At 38.7% G+C, this 15809-nt stretch overlaps 1 protein-coding gene across 4 annotated transcripts in view; it reads left to right on the top strand.

The window, feature by feature from the left end:
* LOC144719828 (myosin light polypeptide 6-like) overlaps nucleotides 1-15809 on the top strand; it is a 22867-nt gene continuing 7058 nt past the window's right edge. The window contains exons 1-3 of one of the 4 annotated variants that reach the window (XM_078596078.1): nucleotides 1-89; nucleotides 249-276; nucleotides 14445-14588. In XM_078596078.1, the coding sequence (XP_078452204.1) occupies nucleotides 87-89; nucleotides 249-276; nucleotides 14445-14588 (175 nt within the window). In that variant the 5' untranslated portion in view covers nucleotides 1-86. Of the gene's footprint in view, nucleotides 90-248; nucleotides 277-7606; nucleotides 7707-14444; nucleotides 14589-15809 lie in introns of those variants that run through there. The other 3 variants (XM_078596088.1, XM_078596069.1, XM_078596060.1) reach the window with 3 other exon arrangements.

The following is a 15809-nucleotide window of genomic DNA, read 5'->3' on the forward strand; positions in this document are numbered from 1 at the left end:
GCCCCGCCCCGCCCCCCCGCTACGCCCCGCCCGCTCCCCTCGCCCCGCCCCCGGGATAAGCAACAACAACAGAAGCAGCAGCAGCGATGGTGAGCGAACATTTTTGTGGACACATTATAATGGTTTTTTGACTTGAAAGAACATAAAAAATGTATAACATTACCTGGAGAAATGATAATTGACCGTGCTGCCGCAAGTCAACGCGACGATGTGTCTCACGTGTGTCCGCTGTGTTTCGCTTGTTTCAGTCTGACTTTTCGGAAGACCAAGTCGCCGGTAAGTGGTTTGGCGATTGTGGTTTGGTATTTCCCCGTAATTTTCACCGCAGACACAAGCGCACACGCACAAATGTGGACCTTAATGACGCCCCATTCCTCTTTTGGTTGCTTCATTCGCTCGGAGTGTCAAAGAAATTGAGTTCACTTGCGGGGAGCGGTGGCGCAGCGGTTAGCGCTACGCTGCCGGCAATGATCAGAGTTCGATTCCCTGCTCACGGCCACCACCACCGGTGACGATTATCTTGACCGGTCATGGGCCTCCCCTAGGTCGACTCAGACTCAAATTGGTACCTGGTGCAGCGTGTTAAACAGAGCCACTTGGGGAGACAAAGACGGCCGGGCGTGGTGCTGGCCACCCACGCCCACGTGTGCCACAGGGTGCTACTCACTAACAGCACTTACCCCAAGTCTGTTTAGGCTCTACGGGCTTTTTTTTCGGTTTTTGCCCCTTTGTTGGAAGTCTGCCCGGGGTGGGGCCCTACCGCATAACTTTCTGGGCCCTTCTTGGCATTTATTCAGCGGTTTTTAATTTTATTTTATCATGTGTTTATCATTCCAGATGTGTCCCACTCCATTTTACCCGTATATCACCGTACGTAATTGCATATGCAGAATAGCCATTAGTAAACATAACGGTGTATGTAAAGCGTCGGCAAATATTTAAGGTGTGCCAAACGATGACATAAGAGGTTTGAGTGCTTTTGGAAAACTAAAGCGAATAATGAAAAGCAATAGAGTATACCAGTGTGCCGGAAGAACATTTTTAATCGGTGAATATTTCATATTTTTACATGTTCATGAACAAAAAAAATTAACTTTCAATTTAAAGCTTTCGTGACTGCAGGGATTATTCATCTTCTTGGTTCTTTCGGTAAAGTCACGTAGAAGGGAAATAATGAAATAATAAACTAAAACATAAAATAAAATTAACATAATAAAATAAAAAACAAAGCTGTCTTTCCGACAGCTCTGTTTCTTCGCCTGAGGACGGCTGCTTGTGTTGTGGCCGAAACGTCGTGATAATTATTATGTTTTATTATGTTATTGTTTCCCTTCTACGTGACTTTACCGAAAGAGCCAAGAAGAAAAAAAATAACATCTAAAAGTTCCATAATATAGCCTGGAGACGTGCATGCTTGGAATACAACTGAAAGATGAACACACGGAGAACAAGAACGCATTACAGACCCTTTATGGACAGTTTAAAGACCGGTAAATTGACTTGACATGACGCTTCGCGAGAAGGGATGATGATCGATGGGCAAAACTAACAACGAAAGGCAGCCAAATGTGGAATCACACCTGAGCGCACATCCACTGTGGAGATGGAATGAGATGAACGCATGTGCAGGTGCTAGATTAATCAAATACAGATCTGGGCCGATGGCAATATTTTATATCGGTATTGTTAATGTTGCTTTTAAAATCGATTCGTTCATAACTAAAATATATCTTCCTGGAAATTAATGTTTTGTTAAAGTATATCATGCATTCCTTGTTTTATTTTAGATAAATAATGTCATGTCATTGTACCAATATCCATGTGTAACTTTTTTTTAATGTTATGACGTTAGATGTTTCAACCATTTGTTTAGAGGTTTATTGCTTTGTGACTCGGCTGTCTGCTGAAAATACATTTATTCTCAATGGGCTCACACCTGGTGTATAAAAATCAGGGAAGTATGTAATATATGTTTATTGGACTGGTTTGTCAGAAGGGCCACTAAATTACTTGTTTTCAAATTAGTTTCATTTCACACGATGATAAATGTTTAAAGTCACTTCTACAGAGAAATGCCTTTGGAAGTTGACATCAGAACTTCTGTGCTTTCGTGGTGCCTTCAGTAGGTATTTCTGCACATTCGGGAACACATTTCATGTGCCCAACAAAGAGCGTATGTCAAGTGGAAAAGTCACCCAATTTCTTAATTGTGGCTGAAAATGTTTACTCCTCTTCGTCATGGATAGTCACTTCCATAAATCTAAGATTAGATAAATATATACAATACCGCAGTTCGATTATGTTTCAGTCACACGGTGTTTCGATAAGAAAAAGATGGATGACACACGTAACCATTGTCATAATTTACAAACACTCATGTCTTCAATGTAATACTATTCTGTGATACTGACGTTTATACCACATAACTGCCAATGCAGTTCCTAATTGCTGATAACGATAATTGTGCTGTATGTATAAACACTAGCAACGTGCCAGTCAAAGTAACAAGGAGAAAGAGATAAGTGTTGTGTTTAGAAATACATGCAGGAAGAGTTTACAAAAATTATGTAATGGAGCTGTGTAGTGGGTTGATCATGAATACATGGTTTAGAATGTATGCTTCACTGAGTTTAAACAAGGCTAAACCAAATGTAACAAAGTTTATTCTTTATTTACGTCATGAATAGCTGAATAAGGCGAGTTGGCAAGAATGGCTCTTTCCTCTCAATAAACAACAACCGTTTTATTTTCAGCATCTTTTGGTCATTGAATGTGCTCAAAATAAATGTTGGTCAGACTAATTTGCGTGCAGTCGACAATTGATATATTCGTTTTTAAAGTGTCTAAGTCTCTAAGAGTTGTGCTAAGTAAGGATTAAAAGAGGAAGGTTAGTCATAAAAATCTGCAGGTTGAACCCCGTCCTGTCCTAACGCCACGCTCACCACGGTTAATATCGGCAGTCTATTTACCGGACCAATGCAAACCACGAAGAAGAATAGAGGGGAGACGAATATGTGGGTGAAGTCCATGGGAAATGTGCAAGACTGAATGATTGCGTGGGTGTGTGGAAAGTCAACAAAGGACCATTTGTATGCTGGGAGGCCGTACCTGATTTTTTGCATCTCTTAAAGATGAACGAGTTTTCATTTTCACACCCGGTGTGGCGTTAAACTCCTTTCATATATATAGCTTCATGAAATTCTACGGTAGATGGTTGAAATGTTTGAAAAATAGCAGTGCATTCATGGGCAGAATGACGTAATCTGTATTTGACGGTTTTTGGCTAACTTTAATGCGTTATACTGGATATGCTTGAGAGTACACTATACACGCTGTATAAATTGACGGGTCGCTTCAATGCGAGTCAACTGTAGAGGGCAATTTTATTTGAGCATTTAGTGGCTAAACTTTAGACTTTTTTATGTTTAATGATGTAGTTTCAGCTTGATTTTTGAAGTAGGATGTTTACATTGCTCTTCCTGTCTGGGCTTGCTTGAAATTAATTTGTTCCAGACTTGTGCGCACTTGTTATTTTGATAAGATTCCATCTGCAACTACCCATAAACAAATTTTTTTGTACTTGTAGAATAGAGTATTTCACTGTATATACGGGCTTCCATAAATACACATGCAGATTTTGTGCTTGTTCATGTTTTTTAAAAGACGTTTAGGTCATTGGTGCACACAACAGAATTGTCCATGACACATTACTACATTCTCTAATGATAAACGTGTATATTCTTGGTTCTTTCGGTAAAGTCACGTAAAAAGGAAATAATAAAAATAAAATACAATTCTCACGACGTTTCGGTTTTTTTTTCAAATTTTCTTGCCGTGGTTTTCACACCTGATGATGATTGCCTATGTTGCAATCGAAACGTCGTGAGCATTTTATTGTTTAATTTTTTAAATTTTATTATTTCCCTTCTACGTGACTTTACCGAAGGAACCAATATTATGAATCCCTGCAGTCACGAAAGCTTTAAATCGAAATATAAACGTGTATGTTTAGAATGTACCAATGGGAGCGGAAATGAGTGTTATCTTTATTGGTTACAACCCCACAAACATGGAATTGTGTTTTGTGGACTATTGGAAGCCATAGTATTGTCCGGAATGAGACGTTGCATATTTTCAGTGTAAAATTTATGAAGTTACATTTATTTTCCTAAAATAAAAACAAATTTATTCGGTCAATATGTTCTAAGACTAAAAGCTGTTTTGCTACAAATGTATCATTGTAGAGTAACAAATGTGGAGACAAAACATTTGATAATTTCTTCTCATCTCATCGTTGATCTTTTGAAAATATCAGGGCTTACACAGTGATGGGGGTGTAATTTTCATGCTATTCTACAAATGTAAGATTGTGGGTAGCAATATCCATAAAATCAGTCAAATATAGTATTGTGTTCTCTGAGTGGGTGTACATGCTTCCTGGATAAATCCTAAACTGGACAATGATGCAGGGTGGTTAGCTGGGCAGAATCTGCCTCATGACACTTAGATGTTATCATTTTGTCAGTGTACCCTTTAGCCGAATTGGAGATCCGTGTCCATGCCAATCAATTATTCATTAGACCCTGATACCGCCACAGGCAAGCCTGAATGGTTTGCTCAATGCAGACAGGATGCATTCTTTCGTGTGGTTTTTTTAATACAACAAGTTTCAACCGTTTGTGTTAAAGGAAATGGCAAACTTGGGCCTGCCAGGCCATTTGATAGCTGAACTAATGCATGCAAATGCAGTTATAACACGAAACAATACATTCTACATTACCCACCTTGTTTAATTAGTAAGAGATGTGCTAATTTCTACTTTATTTGATTTTGGGAATTTACTCATTTAATACATGTGTTCTTTCAAGGTTTTACCATTATTTTTATTTCGGTTTCGCAATGTGCATTTGTTTGATTTCCCAATCCACGCCAAAGCTTTCTTTAACTTAGTTTGCCTTTATCGTTGATGCCCACACTTCCGAATGGTGGGAAATATGTGTTTATTTAACCTAACATTACACAAAGACTTGCTACAAGAGTAGAATTTGGTTGTCCAAACAGCTGTCTACCCAACTGTAACCGAAAAGGTTTCAGTTATTAATGTGCCCCTTTGGAAGTTTGTTAGGTTTCATGCAATTGCATAATAGAGGTTTTTGGGTTGGATCACATAAATATATAAATGTGTCGTTAAAACTCGCCACCATCCGACACAGCCAACTAGTAAGGGTTGTCACGTAAACAAAACGTGCCAAAAGTTTGTAAATGTTGTGGCTTGGCTCTCCAACACACCGGTGTGCTGTACGAGTGAGGAATTGGCATGTTCTGTTTGCGTGACAACCCTTACTAGTTGTCTGTGTCGGGTGGTGGCGGGTTTTAACTACACATTTATATTTTTACGTGATCCAACCCAAAAACCTCTATTATGGATGATATTGGTCGTGAAAGCCTACGTGTTAAACCTTCATGTAATTGGTTATGTATGTATTTATGTTGAACTTCTTTCACACCTTATGTAGCCAACCATGCTAATCGGTTCTGTATGCTCGTATGTATATACTGAACCACTTAATACTAAAACAGGAGACAATGGAAACAGTTTATTAAAAAAGTGTTACACACAAGCATTCACCACAAGTAGGTGTGGTTGAAGCAGACATGATTCCATACAAAAGTTTATATTTGGTGTTTGAACATCTCATCACCTGTTTCATTGAGAGAAAGAGTAAAACCTATTCTTATTTTTAAATATTTTTTTCGCAAGCATTACATCAAAGTTTACAAGCTTGTTTGAATTCTATAAAACATGCTGTTTACTCTACATTCTTTTTGTAAAATCACAATTTACATCCTGGTAGTAGTGATTAAATAATTTGATGAATTCATATAGCCAGTGCAGAGCAACTATTCGAGATTTCAATCAATTAATGTATTCAAAGTAATTTTTGAATATCTGTTTGAGATTGTCATACTTCATTTCTTAGAATGGATCAAAATCACCAAATAAATTATGTAATATGTGCATCCCTTTCACAATCCACTGCTGAATGAAGGCGTCCCCATACCCTGACAGCCATACATGACCACGCTGGTCAGAGAGGGTTGGTAAAGAAACACTCTTTGGTTCTTTCGGTAAAGTCACGTAGAACATTAAATAATAATAGAATAAGACGTTTCGGTTGTAACACAAGCAGCCATCATCAGGTAAGAATGAATGATGAAACACAGACATGGAAACAACATAGGCAGACACACATACAGAGACACACCAAGCGAGACGCACACAAAGACACGTCGTATTCTATTATTATTTTATTTTCTACGTGACTTTACCGAAATAACTAAAGAGTAATTCCTGCAGTCACGAAAGCTTCGAATCCAGGTAAAGAAACAGTTCAGATATGGCAGAGTCAATCCTCCAATATGACAATATCAAAACACACGTGGTACCTAAGAATGTCAGAGGTCATTGGACAGTTAGGTTGGACTGTGTTGCCAAATGTACCTTACAACCCAGACTTTGCACTCTCACATTTTAATATGTTCAGTCTTTTTAAAGATTCCCATTTGGGCAATGTTTGAAAGCAGAAAAAACCCACTGATATACAGGGACTAGGTTGTTGGGGGGCGCCTGCGTCGCCCTCCAACAACCTAGTATTCATCATAGAAAGATAGATAAAGTTGTGCGCTTACCAACGTAATGGAACGTCTGTCCCTGCGACTTGTTGATTGTGATAGCGTATGCGGGGAGAATGGGAAATTGTCGTCGTCGCAAAACAAATGGCAAAGTCGTGACGGTGGGGGCCAAGTTGATTCTGGGAATCAACACCAAATCGCCTCGTTCTCTCTCTCTCTCAAGCGTTCATCATATTCATCATAGCCAGATAGAGAAAGTATTTTTTTTTATAAATAGAATTTTACATCTGGAAGACTTAATTGAAAACGACATTTCGTAGATGTCCTTGCTGGGAGTTCAGTTCGATGCGGACTTTCACCTGTTTGGGATTGCGGGATCGAGATAAGGGGCAGTCCATAAATGACGTCACGCACCTAGGGGGGGGAGGTCAGACATTTGTGACGATGTGTGACGAGGGGGGGGGGATTTGAGAAATGTGACATCACATCAAAATGCGCAACTTTAAATAAATATAGACAACACGTTCTACTTAATTAAATATAATTTTTAATAAATGTTTTCTCCTGCAACATCAGAGTGCAGCGCCACATTAAATACGCACTACAATGACAATCGTTTAAAGCGATTTTAAGCATGTTTTATTTTCAAAATGGAAATATGGTTTTGGGGGGGGGGGCAGAGCTTTGTGACGTCATATTTGAGGGGGCGGTCTGACTTTTTGTAACGCCGTGTGACGAGGGGAGGGGGGGATCAAAAATCGTCCAAAATCGCGTGACGTCATTTATGGACGGCCCCTAAGGCGACATAGAGCTGCTGGCCGTGCGAGAAGACCGCCGTCTGCAGATCGATTCCAACGTAATCGAAGGTCTGTCCCTGCGCTTCTGTTGTTCATGTATGGGGCGCGTAGGTTTGCAGCGCCCCCTGCATAAAAACGACGGGAAGTGCAGCGTTCATCATATTCATCACAGATAAAGTTGGGCGTTTATATTATACAGGGATGATGTTTGGAAATAGTTACATGATCCTGATTAATCCATGATGGAATGCCAGCCCTGGTTTCACGTTGACATATGTGAGTAGAAAAGGATGGATACTTTGAAAAATAGGCAAATGTTAATAATATGCCCGTGAATTAATACCAAATCTGTTTTATATCATTAAATGTCAGAGTGAAAAATGAGGCATTTTGTGTATCCCTTGCCTTTAGAGAGTTTAACAAGTCTTAATTTTAGAACTTTCGTGACTGCAGGAATTATTATTTGGTTCTTTCGGTTAAGTCACGTCTAAAGATAAAATAATAAATTAAATTAAATAATAGAATACGACGTTTCGATTGCAACACAAGCAATCATCATCAGGTATAATGAAATAGCGACATAATATCTAACCAGAAAACTATAGACAGACATATTAGCAGACAGATATCACAAGATACATACATAGCGAGAGCAACACAGGTGACAGAGAGGGGTGATCGTCTCTGTGGGGTGGCCTTAAATAGACAGAGGGGGGGCGGAGGCAGAGAGAGGGAGGGGGGTTAGAAAAAATTAGCATATCAATGAGTGGTCCAAAAGAAAACGTGGTGCTGCGAGTACGATGGCACAGCAAGCAAGCCTGAAAATCAGGAGAAAGACACACTAAAATTAAATAACCTAGTAAAATATCGAAATGTAATGTAATACAACACAGAGGGTCGGTCAACACACAATTAACGCATAGCCTGGTTGATTACGTATTTCAAAGATTGCTAAGTTAGAATTTAAGTGTGAACATTCTAAAGAGGACACAGGCAGATAAAACAAGTCGCCAGAGAGAGAGAAAAAAGATAAGCTTAAAACTTCCCCGTAGAAGTGGTTCAATCTTAATTTTAGAACTTTCGTGACTGCAGGAATTATTATTTGGTTCTTTCGGTTAAGTCACGTCTAAAGATAAAATAATAAATTAAATTAAATAATAGAATACGACGTTTCGATTGCAACACAAGCAATCATCATCAGGTATAATGAAATAGCGACATAATATCTAACCAGAAAACTATAGACAGACATATTAGCAGACAGATATCACAAGATACATACATAGCGAGAGCAACACAGGTGACAGAGAGGGGTGATCGTCTCTGTGGGGTGGCCTTAAATAGACAGAGGGGGGGCGGAGGCAGAGAGAGGGAGGGGGGTTAGAAAAAATTAGCATATCAATGAGTGGTCCAAAAGAAAACGTGGTGCTGCGAGTACGATGGCACAGCAAGCAAGCCTGAAAATCAGGAGAAAGACACACTAAAATTAAATAACCTAGTAAAATATCGAAATGTAATGTAATACAACACAGAGGGTCGGTCAACACACAATTAACGCATAGCCTGGTTGATTACGTATTTCAAAGATTGCTAAGTTAGAATTTAAGTGTGAACATTCTAAAGAGGACACAGGCAGATAAAACAAGTCGCCAGAGAGAGAGAAAAAAGATAAGCTTAAAACTTCCCCGTAGAAGTGGTTCAATCTTAATTTTAGAACTTTCGTGACTGCAGGAATTATTATTTGGTTCTTTCGGTTAAGTCACGTCTAAAGATAAAATAATAAATTAAATTAAATAATAGAATACGACGTTTCGATTGCAACACAAGCAATCATCATCAGGTATAATGAAATAGCGACATAATATCTAACCAGAAAACTATAGACAGACATATTAGCAGACAGATATCACAAGATACATACATAGCGAGAGCAACACAGGTGACAGAGAGGGGTGATCGTCTCTGTGGGGTGGCCTTAAATAGACAGAGGGGGGGCGGAGGCAGAGAGAGGGAGGGGGGTTAGAAAAAATTAGCATATCAATGAGTGGTCCAAAAGAAAACGTGGTGCTGCGAGTACGATGGCACAGCAAGCAAGCCTGAAAATCAGGAGAAAGACACACTAAAATTAAATAACCTAGTAAAATATCGAAATGTAATGTAATACAACACAGAGGGTCGGTCAACACACAATTAACGCATAGCCTGGTTGATTACGTATTTCAAAGATTGCTAAGTTAGAATTTAAGTGTGAACATTCTAAAGAGGACACAGGCAGATAAAACAAGTCGCCAGAGAGAGAGAAAAAAGATAAGCTTAAAACTTCCCCGTAGAAGTGGTTCAATCTTAATTTTAGAACTTTCGTGACTGCAGGAATTATTATTTGGTTCTTTCGGTTAAGTCACGTCTAAAGATAAAATAATAAATTAAATTAAATAATAGAATACGACGTTTCGATTGCAACACAAGCAATCATCATCAGGTATAATGAAATAGCGACATAATATCTAACCAGAAAACTATAGACAGACATATTAGCAGACAGATATCACAAGATACATACATAGCGAGAGCAACACAGGTTTATTATTTTATCTTTAGACGTGACTTAACCGAAAGAACCAAATAATAATTCCTGCAGTCACGAAAGTTCTAAAATTAAGATTGAACCACTTCTACGGGGAAGTTTTAAGCTTATCTTTTTTCTCTCTCTCTGGCGACTTGTTTTATCTGCCTGTGTCCTCTTTAGAATGTTCACACTTAAATTCTAACTTAGCAATCTTTGAAATACGTAATCAACCAGGCTATGCGTTAATTGTGTGTTGACCGACCCTCTGTGTTGTATTACATTACATTTCGATATTTTACTAGGTTATTTAATTTTAGTGTGTCTTTCTCCTGATTTTCAGGCTTGCTTGCTGTGCCATCGTACTCGCAGCACCACGTTTTCTTTTGGACCACTCATTGATATGCTAATTTTTTCTAACCCCCCTCCCTCTCTCTGCCTCCGCCCCCCCTCTGTCTATTTAAGGCCACCCCACAGAGACGATCACCCCTCTCTGTCACCTGTGTTGCTCTCGCTATGTATGTATCTTGTGATATCTGTCTGCTAATATGTCTGTCTATAGTTTTCTGGTTAGATATTATGTCGCTATTTCATTATACCTGATGATGATTGCTTGTGTTGCAATCGAAACGTCGTATTCTATTATTTAATTTAATTTATTATTTTATCTTTAGACGTGACTTAACCGAAAGAACCAAATAATAATTCCTGCAGTCACGAAAGTTCTAAAATTAAGATTGAACCACTTCTACGGGGAAGTTTTAAGCTTATCTTTTTTCTCTCTCTCTGGCGACTTGTTTTATCTGCCTGTGTCCTCTTTAGAATGTTCACACTTAAATTCTAACTTAGCAATCTTTGAAATACGTAATCAACCAGGCTATGCGTTAATTGTGTGTTGACCGACCCTCTGTGTTGTATTACATTACATTTCGATATTTTACTAGGTTATTTAATTTTAGTGTGTCTTTCTCCTGATTTTCAGGCTTGCTTGCTGTGCCATCGTACTCGCAGCACCACGTTTTCTTTTGGACCACTCATTGATATGCTAATTTTTTCTAACCCCCCTCCCTCTCTCTGCCTCCGCCCCCCCTCTGTCTATTTAAGGCCACCCCACAGAGACGATCACCCCTCTCTGTCACCTGTGTTGCTCTCGCTATGTATGTATCTTGTGATATCTGTCTGCTAATATGTCTGTCTATAGTTTTCTGGTTAGATATTATGTCGCTATTTCATTATACCTGATGATGATTGCTTGTGTTGCAATCGAAACGTCGTATTCTATTATTTAATTTAATTTATTATTTTATCTTTAGACGTGACTTAACCGAAAGAACCAAATAATAATTCCTGCAGTCACGAAAGTTCTAAAATTAAGATTGAACCACTTCTACGGGGAAGTTTTAAGCTTATCTTTTTTCTCTCTCTCTGGCGACTTGTTTTATCTGCCTGTGTCCTCTTTAGAATGTTCACACTTAAATTCTAACTTAGCAATCTTTGAAATACGTAATCAACCAGGCTATGCGTTAATTGTGTGTTGACCGACCCTCTGTGTTGTATTACATTACATTTCGATATTTTACTAGGTTATTTAATTTTAGTGTGTCTTTCTCCTGATTTTCAGGCTTGCTTGCTGTGCCATCGTACTCGCAGCACCACGTTTTCTTTTGGACCACTCATTGATATGCTAATTTTTTCTAACCCCCCTCCCTCTCTCTGCCTCCGCCCCCCCTCTGTCTATTTAAGGCCACCCCACAGAGACGATCACCCCTCTCTGTCACCTGTGTTGCTCTCGCTATGTATGTATCTTGTGATATCTGTCTGCTAATATGTCTGTCTATAGTTTTCTGGTTAGATATTATGTCGCTATTTCATTATACCTGATGATGATTGCTTGTGTTGCAATCGAAACGTCGTATTCTATTATTTAATTTAATTTATTATTTTATCTTTAGACGTGACTTAACCGAAAGAACCAAATAATAATTCCTGCAGTCACGAAAGTTCTAAAATTAAGATTGAACCACTTCTACGGGGAAGTTTTAAGCTTATCTTTTTTCTCTCTCTCTGGCGACTTGTTTTATCTGCCTGTGTCCTCTTTAGAATGTTCACACTTAAATTCTAACTTAGCAATCTTTGAAATACGTAATCAACCAGGCTATGCGTTAATTGTGTGTTGACCGACCCTCTGTGTTGTATTACATTACATTTCGATATTTTACTAGGTTATTTAATTTTAGTGTGTCTTTCTCCTGATTTTCAGGCTTGCTTGCTGTGCCATCGTACTCGCAGCACCACGTTTTCTTTTGGACCACTCATTGATATGCTAATTTTTTCTAACCCCCCTCCCTCTCTCTGCCTCCGCCCCCCCTCTGTCTATTTAAGGCCACCCCACAGAGACGATCACCCCTCTCTGTCACCTGTGTTGCTCTCGCTATGTATGTATCTTGTGATATCTGTCTGCTAATATGTCTGTCTATAGTTTTCTGGTTAGATATTATGTCGCTATTTCATTATACCTGATGATGATTGCTTGTGTTGCAATCGAAACGTCGTATTCTATTATTTAATTTAATTTATTATTTTATCTTTAGACGTGACTTAACCGAAAGAACCAAATAATAATTCCTGCAGTCACGAAAGTTCTAAAATTAAGATTGAACCACTTCTACGGGGAAGTTTTAAGCTTATCTTTTTTCTCTCTCTCTGGCGACTTGTTTTATCTGCCTGTGTCCTCTTTAGAATGTTCACACTTAAATTCTAACTTAGCAATCTTTGAAATACGTAATCAACCAGGCTATGCGTTAATTGTGTGTTGACCGACCCTCTGTGTTGTATTACATTACATTTCGATATTTTACTAGGTTATTTAATTTTAGTGTGTCTTTCTCCTGATTTTCAGGCTTGCTTGCTGTGCCATCGTACTCGCAGCACCACGTTTTCTTTTGGACCACTCATTGATATGCTAATTTTTTCTAACCCCCCTCCCTCTCTCTGCCTCCGCCCCCCCTCTGTCTATTTAAGGCCACCCCACAGAGACGATCACCCCTCTCTGTCACCTGTGTTGCTCTCGCTATGTATGTATCTTGTGATATCTGTCTGCTAATATGTCTGTCTATAGTTTTCTGGTTAGATATTATGTCGCTATTTCATTATACCTGATGATGATTGCTTGTGTTGCAATCGAAACGTCGTATTCTATTATTTAATTTAATTTATTATTTTATCTTTAGACGTGACTTAACCGAAAGAACCAAATAATAATTCCTGCAGTCACGAAAGTTCTAAAATTAAGATTGAACCACTTCTACGGGGAAGTTTTAAGCTTATCTTTTTTCTCTCTCTCTGGCGACTTGTTTTATCTGCCTGTGTCCTCTTTAGAATGTTCACACTTAAATTCTAACTTAGCAATCTTTGAAATACGTAATCAACCAGGCTATGCGTTAATTGTGTGTTGACCGACCCTCTGTGTTGTATTACATTACATTTCGATATTTTACTAGGTTATTTAATTTTAGTGTGTCTTTCTCCTGATTTTCAGGCTTGCTTGCTGTGCCATCGTACTCGCAGCACCACGTTTTCTTTTGGACCACTCATTGATATGCTAATTTTTTCTAACCCCCCTCCCTCTCTCTGCCTCCGCCCCCCCTCTGTCTATTTAAGGCCACCCCACAGAGACGATCACCCCTCTCTGTCACCTGTGTTGCTCTCGCTATGTATGTATCTTGTGATATCTGTCTGCTAATATGTCTGTCTATAGTTTTCTGGTTAGATATTATGTCGCTATTTCATTATACCTGATGATGATTGCTTGTGTTGCAATCGAAACGTCGTATTCTATTATTTAATTTAATTTATTATTTTATCTTTAGACGTGACTTAACCGAAAGAACCAAATAATAATTCCTGCAGTCACGAAAGTTCTAAAATTAAGATTGAACCACTTCTACGGGGAAGTTTTAAGCTTATCTTTTTTCTCTCTCTCTGGCGACTTGTTTTATCTGCCTGTGTCCTCTTTAGAATGTTCACACTTAAATTCTAACTTAGCAATCTTTGAAATACGTAATCAACCAGGCTATGCGTTAATTGTGTGTTGACCGACCCTCTGTGTTGTATTACATTACATTTCGATATTTTACTAGGTTATTTAATTTTAGTGTGTCTTTCTCCTGATTTTCAGGCTTGCCTGCTGTGCCATCGTACTCGCAGCACCACGTTTTCTTTTGGACCACTCATTGATATGCTAATTTTTTCTAACCCCCCTCCCTCTCTCTGCCTCCGCCCCCCCTCTGTCTATTTAAGGCCACCCCACAGAGACGATCACCCCTCTCTGTCACCTGTGTTGCTCTCGCTATGTATGTATCTTGTGATATCTGTCTGCTAATATGTCTGTCTATAGTTTAACAAGTGTTTTCTGTTTCACATGTTGGAATATGTTTTGTGTGCACTCCCAGACTTCAAAGAGGCATTCTCACTCTTTGACCGGACTGGAGAAATGAAGATCTCTTACAGCCAGTGTGGGGAGGTAATGAGAGCCCTTGGCCAAAACCCCACCAATGCAGAGGTGCTCAAATTGCTGGGCAACCCTAAGCCTGCAGGTACAATGCACAATGTACCACATTCTGTGATCCTCATACCATTGCACCACGCTTTATTTTCTCTTTTTCCTCATCGCCATTGCCTGACAAATTGTAGGAACTGCAATTGTTTAAACCTCCGTGAAGTATATTATACCCAGATTATGTTGTTTCCTACAAGCGTTGAGATGAGTATCAGGAGTTTCAATGTCATTAGGGCTGTCGGTAATGCATTATTTATGAGATTTGCATTCAGAACAGGTTGGTTCTTTAGGCTCTTGGGATTCGTTGTGTTTTCTGTAGGTTAGTTGCCAGCCACCTCATTACAGAAAATCACAAACTTTACATGAAATATTTTACCATCCAAGTAGTAATATAATCAGATTATCAATGCAATTTTGTAATTTAGACTTGGTCAAGCGAGTTCAGAAATAAACGTGCAATCCTTGCATATAGAAATACATTATTAGAAAATCTATACTCTTGGCCTAAAAGCATTTACAAAATGATTTTAGTCCCAAGAGTGGAAAGCCGTAGGACATTGACTTGTTTCCCAGCAAATTCATGATTAGTGTCATTCTGTTTGGTTGTTAATGCCATCAAAGGTTTATACACCATTGGAACCTCATTTTCCAGTAAAAATATGATAATTGTTTTTTTACCCTTCTCTCTGGCAACAAAACTGACACCTTTTTTACAAGGAGTCATGTTTACATAGACCACAATACCTGCAGTCATAATGCAAACAAAAAACATAACTCTGATAATGTGCTGTCTCGGGTGTGGACCAATCAACTTCAAGGACAGTGCACATTATCAGAGTTATGCTTTTTGTTTGCATTATGACTGCAGGTATTGTGGTCTATGTAAACATGACTCCTTGTAAAAAAGGTGTCAGTTTTGTTGCCAGATAGAAGGGTAAAAAAACAATTATTACATCAAAGGTCCCACCATGACGCTGTTAAAAAGTGTCCTGAAACCGACCCTACAATAATGAATATTTTAAACAGCCACGGGCATGCACCCTGTAGACTTTTATACTGGACATATGTGAAAAAGAGCTTCATAGTTCATTGGATTCTTCCAGTCTAAATAAATAAAGATTCTGAGTATGAGATATATATGAATGGAAAAGCCTGGAACATTAGGCATACTGCAATTTTTTTTGCACGATCTATCAATTTTAATAACGTTTTAAGTTGGTTTATTTGTATTTACCCATATTCCCAAGATTCGTGTTTA

The sequence above is a fragment of the Lampetra planeri genome, chromosome 1 (genome assembly GCF_965212315.1).
Source record: "Lampetra planeri chromosome 1, kcLamPlan1.2.h2, whole genome shotgun sequence".
In the NCBI taxonomy this organism is placed as follows: Eukaryota; Metazoa; Chordata; class Hyperoartia; order Petromyzontiformes; family Petromyzontidae; genus Lampetra; species Lampetra planeri.